Here is a 17843-nt window from a genome sequence, read left to right on the forward strand (position 1 = left end):
CTTTTTGCTTTTCAGAGTGCCTTTCTTTTACTTATATAATTTAATGAGCACTGCCTGTCCAAAAAAGTATTTTATTCTTATCACCTTGCGTTTTGCTTATAAAGCTTGCATTATGAAAGGAATGCTCACAGTACAGCCTCGGGGGAAAAGAGAAAAATCAGACTTAATATCGTCTTTGATCACTCAGTAAAGCCACTTTCTTCAATTCAAGATTCATTCATTCTTTAACTTTTGTTTTGCCTTATCAGATCAGGGAAGTGGGGGAAAATCTCTTTGTACATTGAAATGCCATGTTCTCTCATTTATCCATTAAGGCAGAATTCTCTTTAGAATTAATACTAGCACCAAGCAGTATTATTCTATAAGCTGTTAGTTCTCATAGTTTGTTTTATAGCTCCTGTGCAGTGTTCCACTGTTAACCATGAAGTTCCAGTATATTCCATCTTGGAGAATACAGATTATACTCATACCATCAGTAACAAAGCCCTGCTGCTTTGCCTCCTAGGAGGCCTTCCCTGTCTATTGTATCCCAGTAGCACCCCCATATTCTGTAGTTGCTCTATGTCTCCTTTTGCTTCATAGTACCTGTCACTACCTGAAGTTGCATTATTCTTTACCATGCTTGCCTATTTATCTTCTCTGCTAAAGTACATTTTGAAGATAGGCATGTTATTTGGTCTGTTGCTTGCCTTAGCTGGAGCTACTATACCTGAATACTGTATATGAAGGTAGCTTAAAAATCAAACTCATTTCTCACATTTCTGGAGACTGGGAAGTCCAAAATCAAGGTACTGGTGTTTGGGGTCTGGAAAGGGCGTTCTTCCTCTTATATACGTGATCATTTTTCCCTGTGTCCTTGTAACAGCAAAGGAATGCTCTGGGGTCTCTTAAGGGGACATTAATTCCTTGCAGGGAGGCTCTACCTTTATTACATAATCACCATAAAGACTTCAGTGGACATGAACATTCAGTCCATAGCACTGCTGTAGCCCCAGATATCCAAAAGCATGCCTAGCACATGTTTCTTGGGTGTATAGATAGGTGATGGGTAGATAACTGAAGGACGAATGGATGCATGGATGGATAGATGGGTACATATATGAGTGGGTAGATGATGATACATGAGGTATGCAGAATTCCCTCTATAGTTTTCCATGTTTTAACTTTTGCATATAATTCAGGATAACATAGAAAATGTTACTAACCTTTCATGTTCTCTTACCAGTTTATTTTAGTTTCTCAGGTTTCAGGTATATCCATGCGAGGCCTATAGTTCTATTCAAAATGATAGATTTGATAATAAGTCATTAAAATCAAAGAGAGATGATATCATAAAAAAGAAAAAGCAAATCCTTTAAGGAAATAACATTAAGATACAATTTTGAGAAAATTATCACGACTGATTTAAAATGAGATTTTCAACACCACCAACTCTGGATTGAAAAAAAACATACTCAAGTTATGGAAAGAATTGTGGCCACAGTGTTATTTTCATAGTTACTTTACTATTTTCTTTATATTATATGAGTGTTGTGGAGCCCAGAAAAACAGCACTCACATGTATGATTCCCAGAGATACAAAACCCAATTAGCATTACACAAAGAATTTCAGGAGGAACTTTTGAGTAACAAAAACCTTGCTGAAATATCCCCACATAGCCATTTAGAAGAAGCCTGATCTAGTTTTTGCCTAAGCAATAAAAATAGTACTGATGATTACTCTGAGGGCCTCATATAGCTATAACAACAAATATTTCAATATGCTCTATAAACTGTCTTCACAAACACAAAAGAAAATTTAAAAACTTGATTTCCAACTTGTATTTGCACACACATACAGCTCACTGGGCTATCTGGCTGTCCACTGATACATTTCACACAAGCACGGAGCTTGTGCTGGCTCTCTGAATTAAGTCTTTCCATTCACAACCTGAGACTGGATGAGAGGATGCTATGTGCTTTCAGGATTCCAGTTGCCTTACCTTGTAGTAACTAATCTGTTTTTACCAAAGTCTCTTAAAATGAGAATTCTGGTGTGATTATTGCACTTTATAAATTCAATTTTGATTATCTTTTATAGGTAGCTAAATAATTCTTAATAACTTATTTATGGATATGTTTCTGTGAAGAATATTTCTAAAGAATTCCAAAATATAGTTTCATTAATATAAAAATATCTGTCTTATCTAAATGTGTGCACAAACATGCATGTCTACATGTACAAAAGAGCCTTCCAAATGTTTTATTCTTCCCAGAGAAAATATTTTATAATTTTCTTCAAGATTTTTAAAGTTAACTATTTATATTTAATCACATAAATCTTATTCTGATTATGTTTATGATATACTTAACTAACCAGTATTAAATTCTCATATAATATATATGGGGCAAATTTTTTGCTACTTTTACATGGGTATGTTATTCATCCATGTAACATATAGCCATATCTATAATATCTCTGTTGAACTTTTTACAAAATGTTTAGTTTGCCTTTTGCTTATAATTATATTTTGCTAGAGTTTGAATTCTTTAAAAAATCTATAGTTCTTGTGCTGAACCAAATAACCTTGACGATTTTTCATAGCATTAGTATTTACAAGGAAGTTCAATGTTTCACTTGAAAATGATGTTAGAATTTTATGCAACATGTATTAATTATGTTTGTAACCAGTGAAATATCTCATTGACAAATATATCTCATAGAAGATCTCATTATAAAAGGAATTAATTTTAATACTATATTTCCTTTACTAGATTAAAAGAAAACTGAAGGATGTAATGTAAATTTTATATTACCACAATATTTTGCAGTCATCTTTGCAAAAATCTCAACTGGAAATCATAGCTTCACTTCACACAGGGGATAGAACTATACAGTGATTTCAAAACCTGGATTCTGGTCATTTTCACATGACCTTAAAAAAGCCTACGTGCTTCCAGTACTTTTAACATTAGCAAAATCTGTCACTGTGAGCAGCTCAGATCTATAAAACTAACAGAGATGGGATCTGAGTCTATTTCATTTTGGTGGTCATTTTATGAATGAAATGAAAGTAGTACATGTACATTGGGACATAAAATGGAATTATAAAAAAATCAGTAGGAAAAAATAATCACTTATAACCCTATCATCAATAAGCAGCATTATTTCTATTTTGGAGCACTCTTTTCTAATGTTCTGTTCATGCACATTTTTACATAGTTAAGATCATACTCAATATGGCAATTCTATCTCGATTACATTTAACATAGTATCATAAATATCTTACCACATCATTAATTTTTTAATAAATGTCATTTAAATTATTGTATAATAGTTTATCATTTTTATGTGCTGTCAAACACTACTGTAGTATTTTAAAAGTCTAACAGAAACCCTAACTTTTTATGGAAGAAAGCTTAAGACATTAAATACCTTGGCTTTTGTCTAGAAATACAGAAACTGGGTTGATAGTTATGACTAAACAGGACTTAGTATAACAAGTAGAAAATGAAAAATGTAATTAGTCAATATAGTAGCATTTGCTTCTTAGACACATCTTTCAAAATACGGGGACAGGGCAAAGTTTAGATAATGAAGGAAGAAATAAGAACACCACTGAAGTGGAAGTTCCATTGACTCCTATCTGTAGATTATGTAGATACCCACAAGTGGGACTGACTTTTTTTTTTTTTTACACCACAGTCTGCGTAAGAGGAATATGTGGAAATTTGTTTTTCCTGATTATTCCCTGCCCCCATAACAAATAAAGTTCAGTGCCACTGACATGCTTGATCTCCATGTGCTATGGATGCTTTGGAGGGTCACACACCATTTTATCACCTGTGATTGTTTTTTGTTCATCCTACAAGAACCAATTTTTAGTTCTTTGAGGATCATGCTGCTCCTATCTAGTATGCATGACCTAGAAAAATCATTCTAGGTAGTATTCCAGCCATGTTTTACATTAGTCTATTTCCTGTATCATTCAAAGCTTTTCTCTTTGCTTTTCCAAATGTTCAAACAATGAAAACTGAACCAAGGTTTACTCTTAAACCAGGGCTTTTCAAACCTTTCTTCCCCCAAACAAGTGTTAACTGTGAACAATACAAGTGTTAGCTAAAAGTAGACAGCTGCCTGCAAGAAATGGCTTCCAAGTCTGTTTTATTACAAAAATTCATGCAAGCCCTACACTTCACTCCTTGGTACATTTGCATTTCAGTAACTAAAGCATATTAATGTCCTCACATCTTTGAGTACTCCAGGAAGATGTACTCTTTGTATCCTTTGGCCCTAACTTTTCTCGAACTTATTTTGATATGCTGTCATTTTCATTGGAGTTCAAAAATACTATCATCATGAACAGCCATATAGACAGGTTCTCTATATATATTAATGGGGTTCATTGTGACATTTCCATATGTGCAGTGTACTGATCAAATTCAACATCCTGTTTCGCCTCATCCCCACCCTTTCCTGATCCTAGTTATCCCTATTTTACTTAAGATCTTTTTTGTTGTTTTCACATGTGAATGAATGTGAAGTACTTGTCTTTCGGTTTGACTTATTTCATTTAACAGTACCTTCCAGTTCCATTCATTTTGCTGCAAATGACAGATTTTCATTCTTCTTTATGGATGAATAATACTCAAATTGTGTGTGTGTGTGGGGGGGGTAATAGTTTCTTTATCCATTCATCTGTTGCTGGGTACCTAGGCTAATTCCATATCTTAGCTATTGTGAATAGTACTGCCATAAACATGGGTCTGTTGGTGTCTCTTTGGTATGCTGATTCCATTTACTTTGACTATATACCCAGGAGTGGGACAACTTGATCATGAGAGTTCTATTTTTAGTTTTTTGAGGAACCTCCATACTATTCTCCATACTGGCTGTACTAGTTTGCATTCTCACCAGTGGTATTGAAAAGTTCATTTTCTACAATCTCCTCTCACCAGTGGTATTGAAAAGTTCATTTTCTACAATCTCCTCTCCTGTTGTTTTTGTTTGTTGTTTGATAATTTTCCATCTAACTGGAGTGACATATATCTCATCATAGTTCTGATTTGGATTTCTCTGATGGCTAATAATACCAAATATTTTTAATATACTTGGTGGCCATTTGTATTTCTTCTTTTGAGAAGTAGCCACTCAGATCATTCGTTCATTTTTATTATTAGTTTTTTTATGTTTATATTTATGCTTTTTATGTTAATCCTTTATTGGATAACTAGTTGACAGATATTCCCATCCTGTAGGTTGACTCTACTTTGTTGTTTCTTCTGCTATGCAAAAGCTTTTTAGTTTGGTGTCAGCCCATTTGTTAGTTTTTGAATTGGTTTCTTATGCACTGGAGTCCCATTCAGAAAATTATTCCCTGTCTTGAAGTTGTTCCCCTATATTTTTTCTTCCCAGTAGTTTCAGAATTTTTGAGTTGGTTTTTGTATATGATAAGAAACGGGTCAAGTTTCAGTCCTCTCCATTTGTTGAGCCTCTCCTTTCTCTAACATATGTTTTTGTGCTTGTGTCAGTTCGTTGGCTCTAGAGGCATAGGTTTATTTCTTTGATTGCTTTTCTATTCCATGGGTCTGTGTGTGTGTTTTTTATGCCAAAATCTTGCTGTTTTGCTTCCTGTGGATCTCAGTATGACTTGAAGTCAAGAGTGATGCCTCCAGCTTTGTCTTTTTTGTTCAAGATTGCTTTGGCTGCTCAGGGATTTTTGTATTTCCATATAAATTTTAGGATTGTTTTTTTCTAGTTCTATGAAGAATGTCATTAATGTTTTGGTATGGATTGCTTTGAAACTATAGATTGGTTTGGATAGTATGGACATTTTAACAATATTAATTCTTCAAGTCTATGAACATGTGAGGTTTTTCCTGTGTGTGTGTGCTCATTTTTTTGTAATTTTCATTGTAGAGGTCTTCTATTTACTTGGTTAAGTTTACCCCCTAGGTATTTTTTTTAAATACCCTACGTATTTTTTTAAAGCTATTTTGATTTCATCAAATTGATTGTTGATATATAGAAAAACAAAAAGGGTTTTGTATGTTGACATTTGTATCCTATTACTTTACTGAATTTGTTTATAAGTTCTAATAGTCTTTTTAGGTTTTTCTGTGTCTGTAATGGTGTCCCACACAAAAAAGGATAATTTTACTTCTTCCGTTCCTCTTTTATGTCTTTTATTTCTTTGTCTTGCCTAATTACTCTGACTAAAACCTTTAGTATTATACTGAATAAGAGTGGTGAGAATGGATATACATGTCTTGCTCCTAATGTTAGAGGAAATTAGTGTTTTCAGCTTTTCTCTTTTCAGGATGAGGTTGGCTGTAGGTTTGTCATAGAGAGCCTTTATTTTGTTGATAAACAGTTTTTCCATCCCTAATTTGTTTGGGGCTTTTCTCATGATAGGATGCCAAGTTTTATCAGATGCTTTTTCTGCATCTGTTGTAATAATCATGATTTTAATCCTTTATTCTATTGATGTGATATATTGTTTGTTGATTTGCATGTGTTGAACCATTCTTGCATCCCTAGGATGAAAACAGCTTACTCTTGGTGAATGACGTTCTGACATGCTATTGAATTCAATTTGATAGGCCTTTGTTAACAATTTTTACATCTTTGTTCTTCTGAGATATTGGTCTGTGTTCTTCCTTGTGTCCTTGTTTGGTTAAGGTAATGGATTTATGGCTTTAAAGAATGAGTTTGGAAGGGTTCCCTCCATTTCAGTTCTTTGCAATAGTTTGGGGAAAATTGATATCAGTACTTCTCATTTAAAGTTTGGCTCTGGGCTTTTCTTTGTTGAACTTTTTGTTACCTATTCAGTCTCATTATTTGTTATTACCTATTCATATTTTTATGTCTTCATGTCAGTTTTTGTGGGTCATCTATATCCAGACATTTGTCCATTTCTTCTAGATTTTTCCAGTTTGTAAGCTTAGTTTTTCATAATAATCCCTGATGAGTCTTTGCATTTCTGTAGTTTTGGTTGATGTAATGTCTTGTTTTTGTCTCTAATTTGATTTATTTGGATCCTCTCTCATCTTTCTTGATTATTCCAGCTAAAAGTTTGTTGATTTTGTTTGTTTTCAAAGAACCAATTGTTTTATTTGTCTTTATTATTGCTTGTTTAGTCTCTATTTTGTTTACATTGGTTTTGATATTTATTGTTTCCTTCTGAATTTGAGTTTGGGTTTGTTTTGCTTTTTCAAAACCTTAAGAGATACATTAAGTTGTGTATTATGTTAAGTTGTTTATTTGAAATTTTTTGATGCAAGTGCTCATTACTATACACTTCCCTAACAATACCACTTTTACTGCATCAAACAAGTTTTAGTATGTTTCCATTTTCATTTGAGAAATTTTTAAATTTCCCTGTGATTTCATTGATGACCCCAGCATTCATTCAGAAGACTTTTGTTCAGTCTCCACTCATTTGTTATACTATCTAAAATTTCTTTTGTTGTTGACTACTAGTTTTATTCCATTGTGATCAGGAAAGATACAGGATATGATTTCATTTTTTTTAATTTGTTCAACTTGTTTTGAGATCTAAAGTTCCATGTGCTGTTAAAAAGAATGTGTTTCTCAGCTATTGGATAGAATGCAATAAATCTGTAAATGTCTAAGTCCATTTAATCTGTAGTATAACTCCTTATTTGTTGATATTTTTCTGGTGATATTCCTGTTGATGAATGTGGGGTGTTTAAATCCCCTACCATTGTTTTGGAACATTTCTTTCCCTTTAAATTAAATAGTATTTGTTTTATAAAGTTGGTTACTTCAATATCGGGTGCATATAGATTTACAGTTATTAAATTTTCTTGCTGAATTGATCCTTTGATCATTATATAGTGACCTTTTTGCAGTTTTTGTCTTAAAAGTCATTTTGTCATATGTAAATATAGCCATTCTTGCTCAGTTTAGATTTCCATTTGCTTAGAATACTCTTTCCATCCTTTCATTTTCAGTCTATGTATCTATGTCTTTATTGTGAAGTGATTTTCTTCTAGGCAACATACTGTTGACTAATTTATCTATTTGGACAATCTGTATCTTTTAATTGGAAATTTTAACATGTTTATATTCAAGGTTATTGATAAGTAGATACTTATTCTAATCATTTTGTTGATGTTCTGGTTATTTTGAATATTCTTTGTGTTTGATGACTTATTGTATTGATAATGTTTGATTCTCTTCTCTGATCTATCTTCTACAGGGATGTATACTGTCACATATTCTCATTATGGTAGTTATCTTTCTTCCACTTCTGGGTGTAGAACTCCCTTCAATGTCTTTGGTAAGGCTGGTCTGCTGGTCATGATTTCCCTCAGTTTTTGCTTATCTTGGTATATCTTTATTTCTCTATTTTTGAAGGTACCTTACTGGGTATAGTAATTGTGGTTATTAATTACTTTCTTTCAGAACATGGAGTATGTCACTCCATTCCCTCCTGGCCTGCGAGGTTTCTGTCAAGAAATTTGCTATTAGTCTAATGGAATGCCTTTAAATGTGATTTGACATTTTGCTCTTGGAGATGTTAATTTCTTTGTCTTGTACTTGATGGACTATAATATGCTCTGGTAAAGATCTCTTCTAGTCGTGTCTGTTTGGGTTCATCTGGATATGAACATTAATATCTTTCCCAACATTAGGGAAGTTTTCTACAGTTATTTCATTGAATAAGTTTTCTAGGCTCTTAACATTTTTCTTATTACCTTTGAGTATTCCAGAAAAATGCTAATGTTTGTTTATTTAATAATGTCCCAAAGTGATTTTGAATGGATATATAACCCACATCATCTTAATGGTATACTTCAAAATAAAAAAAGTCTTTAAGTTTTGATATTCTTTCTTTTGCTTGATCTAGTCTATTGTTGAAATTCTCTAGTAAGATTTCTAATGAAATCTTCATTTCCAAGATTTCTATTTGGTTCTTTTACAGAATCTCTATTTCTTTCCTCGGTTCCTCATTCATATCTCTGCACAACCTTCCTTACTTAATTATTTATCTATTCTCTTGGATCTCTTTCGGCATTTTTACAATCATTTTTAAAAATTTTTTTCTCAGGCATTTCATTCATAACAGATTTGGAATCTGTTACTAAAGAGTTATTATGTTCTTTTGGAGACATATTACCTGTGTTTTCAAATTTTTTGTGTTCCTGCATTGATAGAGATATCTGATCTACCAGATGTACAACTATCACCTCTATCACTTCTACAGAATCTTCTTAGTAAGTGGTTTTCTCATGAAGGTGGGTCTTGGGATTCGTTTGATATGCAGTGTTGGCTTTGTTTCTAGTTTGACACCCTAATCTAATCTCCCTGTGGTTTCATTGGCAGTGATTAGTGAGTTTGGGCAGGGTGTGCCATATTGGAGTTGGAGAGACTCATTGTCACCACAGACCACAAAAAAGTGGGGACATTCTAGCAGCTCAGGCACGTATGGTGTAGAAAATAATGGGTGTGGGCTGATCACTGAATGGCTGTCCCTATAATAAGAGAAGCCTCTAACACTGTCTTCTACCAGTCAGTGGTGGGGACCTAGATGCTGCACAGGGAGAAGTGGTGGTGGCAACTGCAACATCCCCTCTCTGGTGCTCACAAGCAGTCCTGACAGCCATGCATGGTCAGATATGGTATACAGACAGAAGGTGGCTGCATAGGTAGGGTGGCAGCCGAACTGTGGTATTCTTCGCTGCTCTTGCTGTGGTAGTACCCCAGGCTAAGAGTGTAACCTCAACCAGAGAGGAGCAAAATTGCACTTGGCACCCCTGGGTGGGGCAAAAGCTGAAGCAGTAGAGTTGTTCAGGCCCCCCCCAGCATGCCTTTGTGGGGGCAGCAGCAGAGGGAATCCCAGTGTTAGCTTCCTGCCCCATCATCAACAGGCAACAGAACGCTCAGCACAGGGGGAAGGACACACTGTACCTGCCTTTAGTCCTGGCACTGTCTTAAGTTCACACATGTGTGGCCTCATTCTTGATCTAAGAGTTGCGGCAAGCACCCTAATCCCAAGCATGGTGCACTCCATTCCCTCTGTCTCAACACCAATCCCCTGCAGGGCACCAAGCAGGCATGGGTCACAGTCACTCAGAGTTAAATTGGGTTTGCAAGGCAGCTGTTCTCCAAGCCACTGCAGTGAAATGTCTTTGGAAAATCTGGAAATGGGACTGCACAAGGTTTCTGACTCCTTAAGCAGTTCAAACCCAGAAAATAGCTCCCTTCTCAAATGTCTCTTGGTTACAGCACCCAGTGGGTCACCAGGAAATGATGTAAGAACTTTTTTGAAGGCAAAGCTAGCTACCTTGCAGATTTTAGGTTACTTATCTAAGTGAGTTACAGGCCTGTGAGGAATGTGAACCTTTCCAGTAGCCAGGATTGCTAGGACTGTTGCTTTTACCCTTATCTCTACAAATGGGAGACTCCTCCTCCCATGGGCGTGGAGCTGAGGCTGCAGATGCCAGCATATTTTGTGTTTCTTACTAAGGTTTTGCCCCAGCTCTCTGAATAACAATATTCCAGCCTCTTTCTTGCTGCTTTCCAGCATTCTTCCACAGTCACTTGCCTCAGAATGCAGCGATACATGAATCACTTTGGTTCTTTGTGGAGGATACCAGTGCTGGGCTCCTCTAGTCGGCCACCTCCTCCTCTCAGGTTCTTGCTTTTCTTGGTCTGGCTGATAAGTTCTTTTTCAGTGTTATCTGCCAAGATCAGAGATACACATGTTTATCAAACAAAGTCATAATTCTTAACAGTTGCCAATTATGCTATTAGTTGTGTCTCTAGCTGCCACAGTATCTTTCTCACTTCAGTTGAATGTTAACTATTTCTTTTAAACATGCATGACATGTGTGTGCCTCTCAGTAATTTGTACAAAATCAAAATAGTAGTATTAGAGATCTCTTAGAAAATTACCAGCAGGATACAAGGTATTTATGACTTGTGTTTAAGTCTAGATGCTTTTCTTTCCTCAAAAGTACCTCAGAACAAATGATTTCAACATATGAATTTCATGATGGTTGATTAAAGGAAAACTTACTAGAATTTATAAGCATTTTTTAACATGATTAAAACCAAAGTATAATTTGTTGTTCATCTCTGCCTGGTAATGAAAATATTTAATAGAAAAATGAATGGAATCACAAAACCTACTAAAAATGCAATTTAACAGACCATAATGATTTCAGATGTTTAATTACAGAGGCAAAACCATATAGATTTTAGTGAGATCAAGGAATTGCATGTTCTTGTATATAAGCAGACTTTAAAATACATTTCCTATAGTTCTGATATTTTTTAAAACTAGATACTATCCTCGAAGCAAAAAATTAAAAATAAGGCTATTATCTAATTTCATGTAGAAACAAATATGTTAATCCTGGTGCTTCTATTTTTATGTAGGTAATGCTGATATTGCCAGAATTGTGAATGGGATAATTTTTGGTTTTTTGGTTACCTTTTCATGGAAAAAAATATCATCCATGTCTTTATTTAAAAAGAAAATATGAAATAATGTGTCTAGTCAATTTTTATGACTTAAATTGATTATTATTGGAAATATCAGTCAGTGTACAGTACCTTCTGAAGCCACTGGAATAGGTAGCAAGGCAGAGAGCAGGAGCCAGAGGGGACATTTTGTGCCTGAGGCATTTGGCTTGGAGCCACTTCACTTTTGCTTCTTGTCCTTGGATTTGTTTATTTAACAGCTGCAAATGCCAGCTGTTAAATAAAGTCTTGTCTACAAACTTGTCTAGAAATGTATAGCTGTTTGATGGCATAAATTTGACTTCTTATTTAATCCTTTTGCATTTTGGTAACATAGGCTTTTTAAATACTGTACAGAATATAGCTATAGGGATGAACATACCCTGTCCAGTTAGCTAGGCCGTGCCCTGGGATCTGCATGGGGAGGAGGCCTGGAATTAATTTTCTCTTAAGGACACTGTTCATTCATGGGCACCAATCTCATTGATTTCACTTTGAGAAACTACTATCATTGGGAAACTGATCTAGAATCCATTTCTCCACTCCTGATGTTTAATCTAGCTTTTCTTTTTCTCACACACATCCTGCTACATGGGAATCTGGATAAATTGTTGAGCACAGTGTCATGCTTAATTCTGTTCAACCTGTTGATTAATACAGTCAAAGCCTTTGCTCTGTTCTTTTAATTTTTTTTCTCTAGCCTCAGTAAAGCATAGAATTATAGACCTGAAAAATGAGGCAGGAAGAGACCATACAAAAAGTGTCTTGAGTTTCTCTGCTGTGACACAGGTGGGATAGAGGACGTTTGGGGGGTGTTCCTCATGTGTATGTATGAGAGTTTCTTTTGGTAGAAACCTCCCCAGACTCTTCCTCTGGGGACCATTAGCCACAGCCTGTGCCAGGGTTCAGAAAGATAAATTGTACAGCTAAATAAAGTAAAACCTTCCTCTTTTGGACAGTAGTTTCCTTCTGTACCTCTTATTTCATATGATTTGAAAAATAAAATGTGAAATCTAAAATTGAATGCATAAATTTCTCGAACTACAAATACATATTCTTCCACAACTTCTCTAATGTTCAAAATGGGAATAATATTACCTATCTCACAATGAAATGGAAGGGTAAAAGTTTGTAAAGATGGTGGAAAATTATATTATTCTACTTAAAATAACACCATTATGTTTTAATATCTTCATTTTTATCTGTTTCAATGGTCTCTCTCTTTAAAATCTACACAGATGGTTCACAAGCACCAGCCAGACCCCCTAAACCACGACCCCGCAAGACTGCACCAGAAATTCACCACAGAAAACCCCATGGGCCTGAGGCAGCATTGGAAAATGTCGATGCAAAAATTGCAAAACTCATGGGAGAGGGTTATGCCTTTGAAGAGGTGAAGAGAGCCTTAGAGATAGCCCAGAATAATGTTGAAGTGGCCCGTAGCATCCTCCGAGAATTTGCCTTTCCTCCTCCAGTCTCCCCACGTCTAAATCTATAGCAGCCAGAACTGTAGATACCACAGCGGAAAGAAGTTGACAAATATTCCAGGAGTATGGAAAGAGGATTGAGATGGAATTCAAGAGGGAAAGCATCTCGGGAGGGAGGCCAGAGTGCAGCTTCACAGAAGTCTGTTACTTGCTCAGGATGTTGATTCTGCGGCTTCCTTGTTTTTGCTAGCCATACTTTTAAATCAGGGTTGAACTGACAAAAATAATTTAAAGACGTTTACTTCCCATGAACTTTGAATCTGTGAAATGCTTTTCCTTGTTTACAAGTTGACGAAGTTGAAGTTTGTGTTTGTTTTTGATACCTGTACTGTGTTCTTGACGGACCCTTTGTAGAGTGGTCAGGTCTGCTGTAACATTTCCCATCAACTCTTGCTGTCCATGTCAGCAGCTAAAGCACCTCTTCATTTTGGTCTCTGCCATCCATGCCCCAAGCCCAGCCCCTAGGTCCAGTTCCATTTCTCTCATTTACAAGATGCTTTAAAGGTTCTGATTTTCAACATATCAAACTAATGCAAAAAAGAAAAACAAACTGTGTATGGTCTTCACTACTGAGTCTTTTCTTTGGAAACCATCACTGTTGACAGATGGGAAAAAACCTGAATGTATAAAGCATATATTTGTCAATTAACTGCCTTTTCTAAGGGTTTTTTACGTAATATAGAGGAGATTCTCTTGGTAGGTTTTGTAACCTTTAATTTTCCACATGTTCTGTCTCTGTCATCCCAGGGTTCCACAATGCTGTAAAAATCAAAAAACATGAGAAAGCAACTACTGCAGATGTGAGAGACATACACTTGCACAAGACAATGCCATACTGAAGTAATATAATGAGGTCCCCTGATACTTAGCCCTGCATTACTTTCAGGAGGCCATCTCCCCAAAATATATTAAACTAAAAATAAAATCATGGATATATCTTTTCCAAAGTGGAACAGATTTCATTTCCTATTTGTGCGATCAGACCCTGGTTTCGAACAGCCATGGGATCCACTTCACACTGCAATGAGATTATTAAATCTTTGGTGCACTGTTAAGTTCCAATGCTACTGTGGCAATGTTTTTGCAAAATTCTTAGTAAATTTCTCTTTCCAAATTCGGGTTCATATTTGATTTGTAGATGCGATCATTGTTCCACATTGCTTCAATCAGTCAGGTAAAAGAAATTAATTTTTGCCTTTTTTGCAAAATAAGTTTCTTCAGAAACCATGTTATTACTTTTAATAGATCTATAAATATTTATTGAGCATCTACAATGTGCCGATTGTAGGCACTGTGTTTTTAAGCACAAACTCTCACAGGCTGATTCCAATGTAATGGGTTGTTTTTTATATGCATTTTTGATGGCAGAAGTCTCTGATGGACAAAACCTGGAAGGTTTCCATTATAGCCTCAGGATTTTCCAATAGTTTTTTTTTTTTTTCCCCCATTCCTAATGAGAAGTTAGGGAAGAAATGAGACAGACAAAACTCTCCCTATATAAAATGCCTGAACCCACAGAAAGTTTTCTAACTATGGACAAATTGTGGGTTTCTGCATTTTTCTACCACTCCATTCTTAACTTCACCCATCACTTTTGTGTTGTAAAAAAAAAAAAAAAATGCATCAGAGAGTGAGACTCTCCTCAGGACATGATAGGACATCAGCTAGGTCTGATGAAACTAATGTTGTACAAGACTTGTGCAGACAGGCAAGTTGACCCAGGGCGGGGAACTCACAAATTCCTTTGCAAAGTGACACACACCCTTTCTTTACAGTCTGGCTTTCTTGAGGACTCACAGGCCATGCATAGTTTGTACTCTTGTATGAATTTCTTCAGATAGGACTAAGCTGGTTATGTCCCTAAAGGGGGATTTTTAAATTTGCCTTAGATGCTGTTCCTTTGAGTAAATAAGTACCATTTTTTTACACTTTTAGAATAGCATTGACAATTCTCTTTTGCTTTGTGAACTCCATGTTATGAGTTTTAACTTGTTTTTTCAGTTTTTGATGTCACATTGGAATAGCACTGTATATTTTGGGCTTTTTATGACTTACCAATGATAGGTTAAGTCGAAAAGCCAAAAGTTGCCACTTTTTTTGTGATAATGTTTTAGAGAATGAAGTAAAATAAGAACATTAGGAAACAGTACATTCTCATTCAGTTTTCAAGTAATAATGAAAATTTTCAGTGAGAAATTAAAAAGAAAAGAATGATATAGTAAATTTGGACTTGAAAATTTTTTTGGAAGGGGACTTTTATAGTTTTCTAATCTCCATCAAAATCTCTATGCATCTTGTACTCAGTAGCAGCCATTAGTTTTTTCATTAAGTAAAATAAATCAAAAATTTATATCAAATGGAATAAGGGAAACTGTCACACTATGGTGAAAACTCATAGCTACATGTTGCCTATGATGTCATGCTCATAAAGAATTTTTGAGGAGAAAATTAAACCAGATTTTTTATTATATATAGTGACATCCTGTTAATAGGAAACATTCCCAACCTTCTTTCACTGTAATCCAGTAAGTTAAACCTTTCTCCCAATTCTTAAGATTTGGTAATATTATTCTTTAAGCCAATATTTATTATTCATGAGATTACAACAAAATCATGACCAATATTAACCCCCACAACCAAATATCCTTTCTTTAAAATCCTGACATTTCTGGGGTAGAACAATTTATCATAATATTTCAGTACATTTATCTCCATAATCTGTTTTGGGTTTGTGTTCCCCTAGATATCTGATAATCACAGCCAAATTTTCTAGAATTGAATCAAAGCATTTTATGCTCAACTTAGAATTCCTTCCATGAATGCAGCGACAAGACCTTTAGCTCTGCCCCGTCTGTTTCTCTGCCTACATTGCAAATAGTCTTAATGATGGAGCCCCAATTGTAACCTCAAAGGGCTCATTTGTTAACTTGGTATTTCACATTATGAAGACACCTTTGCAAGTTGTTTTTGGTGTGTGAACTTTTAAATTTTTCAGTTCCAGAAGCATTTCCTGGACATATTTTTTCCTCTTACATTTTCAACTTGAAGCTTTAATTTGCACTGAATTATCTAATCTGGTTTCAAAAAAAACATTTCAAACTCATCCACTTGGAAGCAAATTACCGTTTGTTTTAAATAACACAAGTACTGCCTGATAACCTGGAATTTTATGTTTCTAATGAGAGTTTCCAGAAGAAGATGGCAAGAGAGTGAAGTGTTTTCTTCCCCATGACCATATTGTTGTTTTTTAATGCCTTTTAAAAAAAAACTTGTCCAATGTGGCAAAATAGTTATGTGTTTGATTAATTTATATTTTATTCATTCTTTTTCAATTCTGGTTATTTTGTACCATCGAGGACTTTTTCTGTTCTTTTAAGGTATTTTATAAAATGAACGTTAACAAAATGTTGAGTTGGTATTTTATTTTTCAAATGAATGCAAGTATTTCAGAGCATTTATACATTGTGATTATGCTTCATATTCAGAAAAAGACATTTAATAGCTAGCTAGACAAAGGGGTGTGAGGTGTCTATCCTAGATGGTTTAGTTATTAAATACCAAGACCATGTAACTTTAAGGAAATCTAATAGATAAACTTCCCTCATACCAAGAACTCAAATGAAGGTTATATTAAAGTTCCCAGTAATAAAAACCATATTTGGGAAAGGCCGAAGTTCTTTGAGATGAAATACTAGATAATTGACAATTCCCAATCAACAGTTATATCCTCTCTTTAAAAACCTAACATTTCTAATCATTGGAAAAATACTGATGGTGGGGGAACAGATTTTTTAAATGCTAATTTATTTTATATCAAGAACCATAGAATATTTTTCAATTAGATAGGACTTGCAAAGTCAGACATACTAATAGTAATTATTCTCTTGAAACAGACACTGAAATGGAAGATACACAAGGAATAATTCGAGTAAAATGAATGCTGTGTGAAAGTCACCATATTGTACTGGAATTGCGTGTTTATGCTAAGTGCTTAAGAATAAATTATTGGCCCCTTACTGTGAAGAAGGAGCTTGCTATTGAAGCATTCAATACTGTCAACAATCATGCTTCTTTTAGAACCCGGAGAGGAAAATCTGGATGACAAATTCTCTATGGAGACTATAAAGTCACTGACTGTTCAGTATTTTATCAGCCTAAATAATGAGCAAAGTTTGTTGTTTAAAAAAAAAAAAAGGTGACGAGGTAAAGCTTCTCAATGAGGAACAGCACACATGATAAAACATTGTTATTTGGGCAGAGGGCAGAGGTAGTGAGCCTGAGGATGGGAGAGAAGGGCTGTGGGCTTGGAGGTGAGACTGGGCAGGCCACTCAGGACCCGAGAGACAGGAGCAGGAGTCCCTGGTTGGAGGCCAGAGACAAGCAACCATGGAAATAACAATGACTTCTCAACACAGAAGAATTGGGATGTGCCTAACAGGAATTGTTGCATCAAATGACAATCTGATGGCAAGGCTAAAAGAAATCTAACGTCCATGCTTCTATGTGCTTTTGTTCATTTTCAAAGGAAACCTGGAAAATTATTCTTACCTATTTTTGCAGGGTTTTCATCCCTACTGCCTATCCTCTTTGGGCTGTAAATGATAACTCCCTTATATTTTAAATGCCCTCTGATTGCTTTCTGTGGCTCTAGGGAATGACAGAATGAAGCTTCTGAAGTTCAAATCCAAGGTCACACCTGTAGGTGAAATCCCTGGTGGCTCTCTGGTAGGGATTCCACATCTGCCACCTCTCCTTCCACAGTTCCTCTTTACTTCTGCTTAGCTTACAGTTGCCAAAGTGTATCCCATGTCTGCATGTAATAGTCCTAAATTAGCTCTGTCCCTTCATCCAGACTGGCTAACTCATTCTTCAAAATCCAGTTC

The 17843-nt window shown here is 35.3% G+C and overlaps 1 protein-coding gene across 4 annotated transcripts in view; it reads left to right on the top strand.

The window, feature by feature from the left end:
* Positions 1-16365, top strand: part of Cblb (Cbl proto-oncogene B) — a 199383-nt gene extending 183018 nt beyond the window's left edge. For all 4 annotated transcript variants that reach the window (XM_021735091.3, XM_021735092.3, XM_040270443.2 and 1 more), the window contains one exon: positions 12712-16365. In XM_021735091.3, coding sequence (XP_021590766.1) covers positions 12712-12971 — 260 coding nt within the window. In that variant the 3' untranslated portion in view covers positions 12972-16365. The remainder of the gene's footprint in view (positions 1-12711) is intronic.
* Positions 16366-17843: the final 1478 nt, after the last annotated feature.

This window comes from Ictidomys tridecemlineatus, chromosome 3 (genome assembly GCF_052094955.1).
Source record: "Ictidomys tridecemlineatus isolate mIctTri1 chromosome 3, mIctTri1.hap1, whole genome shotgun sequence".
NCBI classification, from domain to species: Eukaryota; Metazoa; Chordata; class Mammalia; order Rodentia; family Sciuridae; genus Ictidomys; species Ictidomys tridecemlineatus.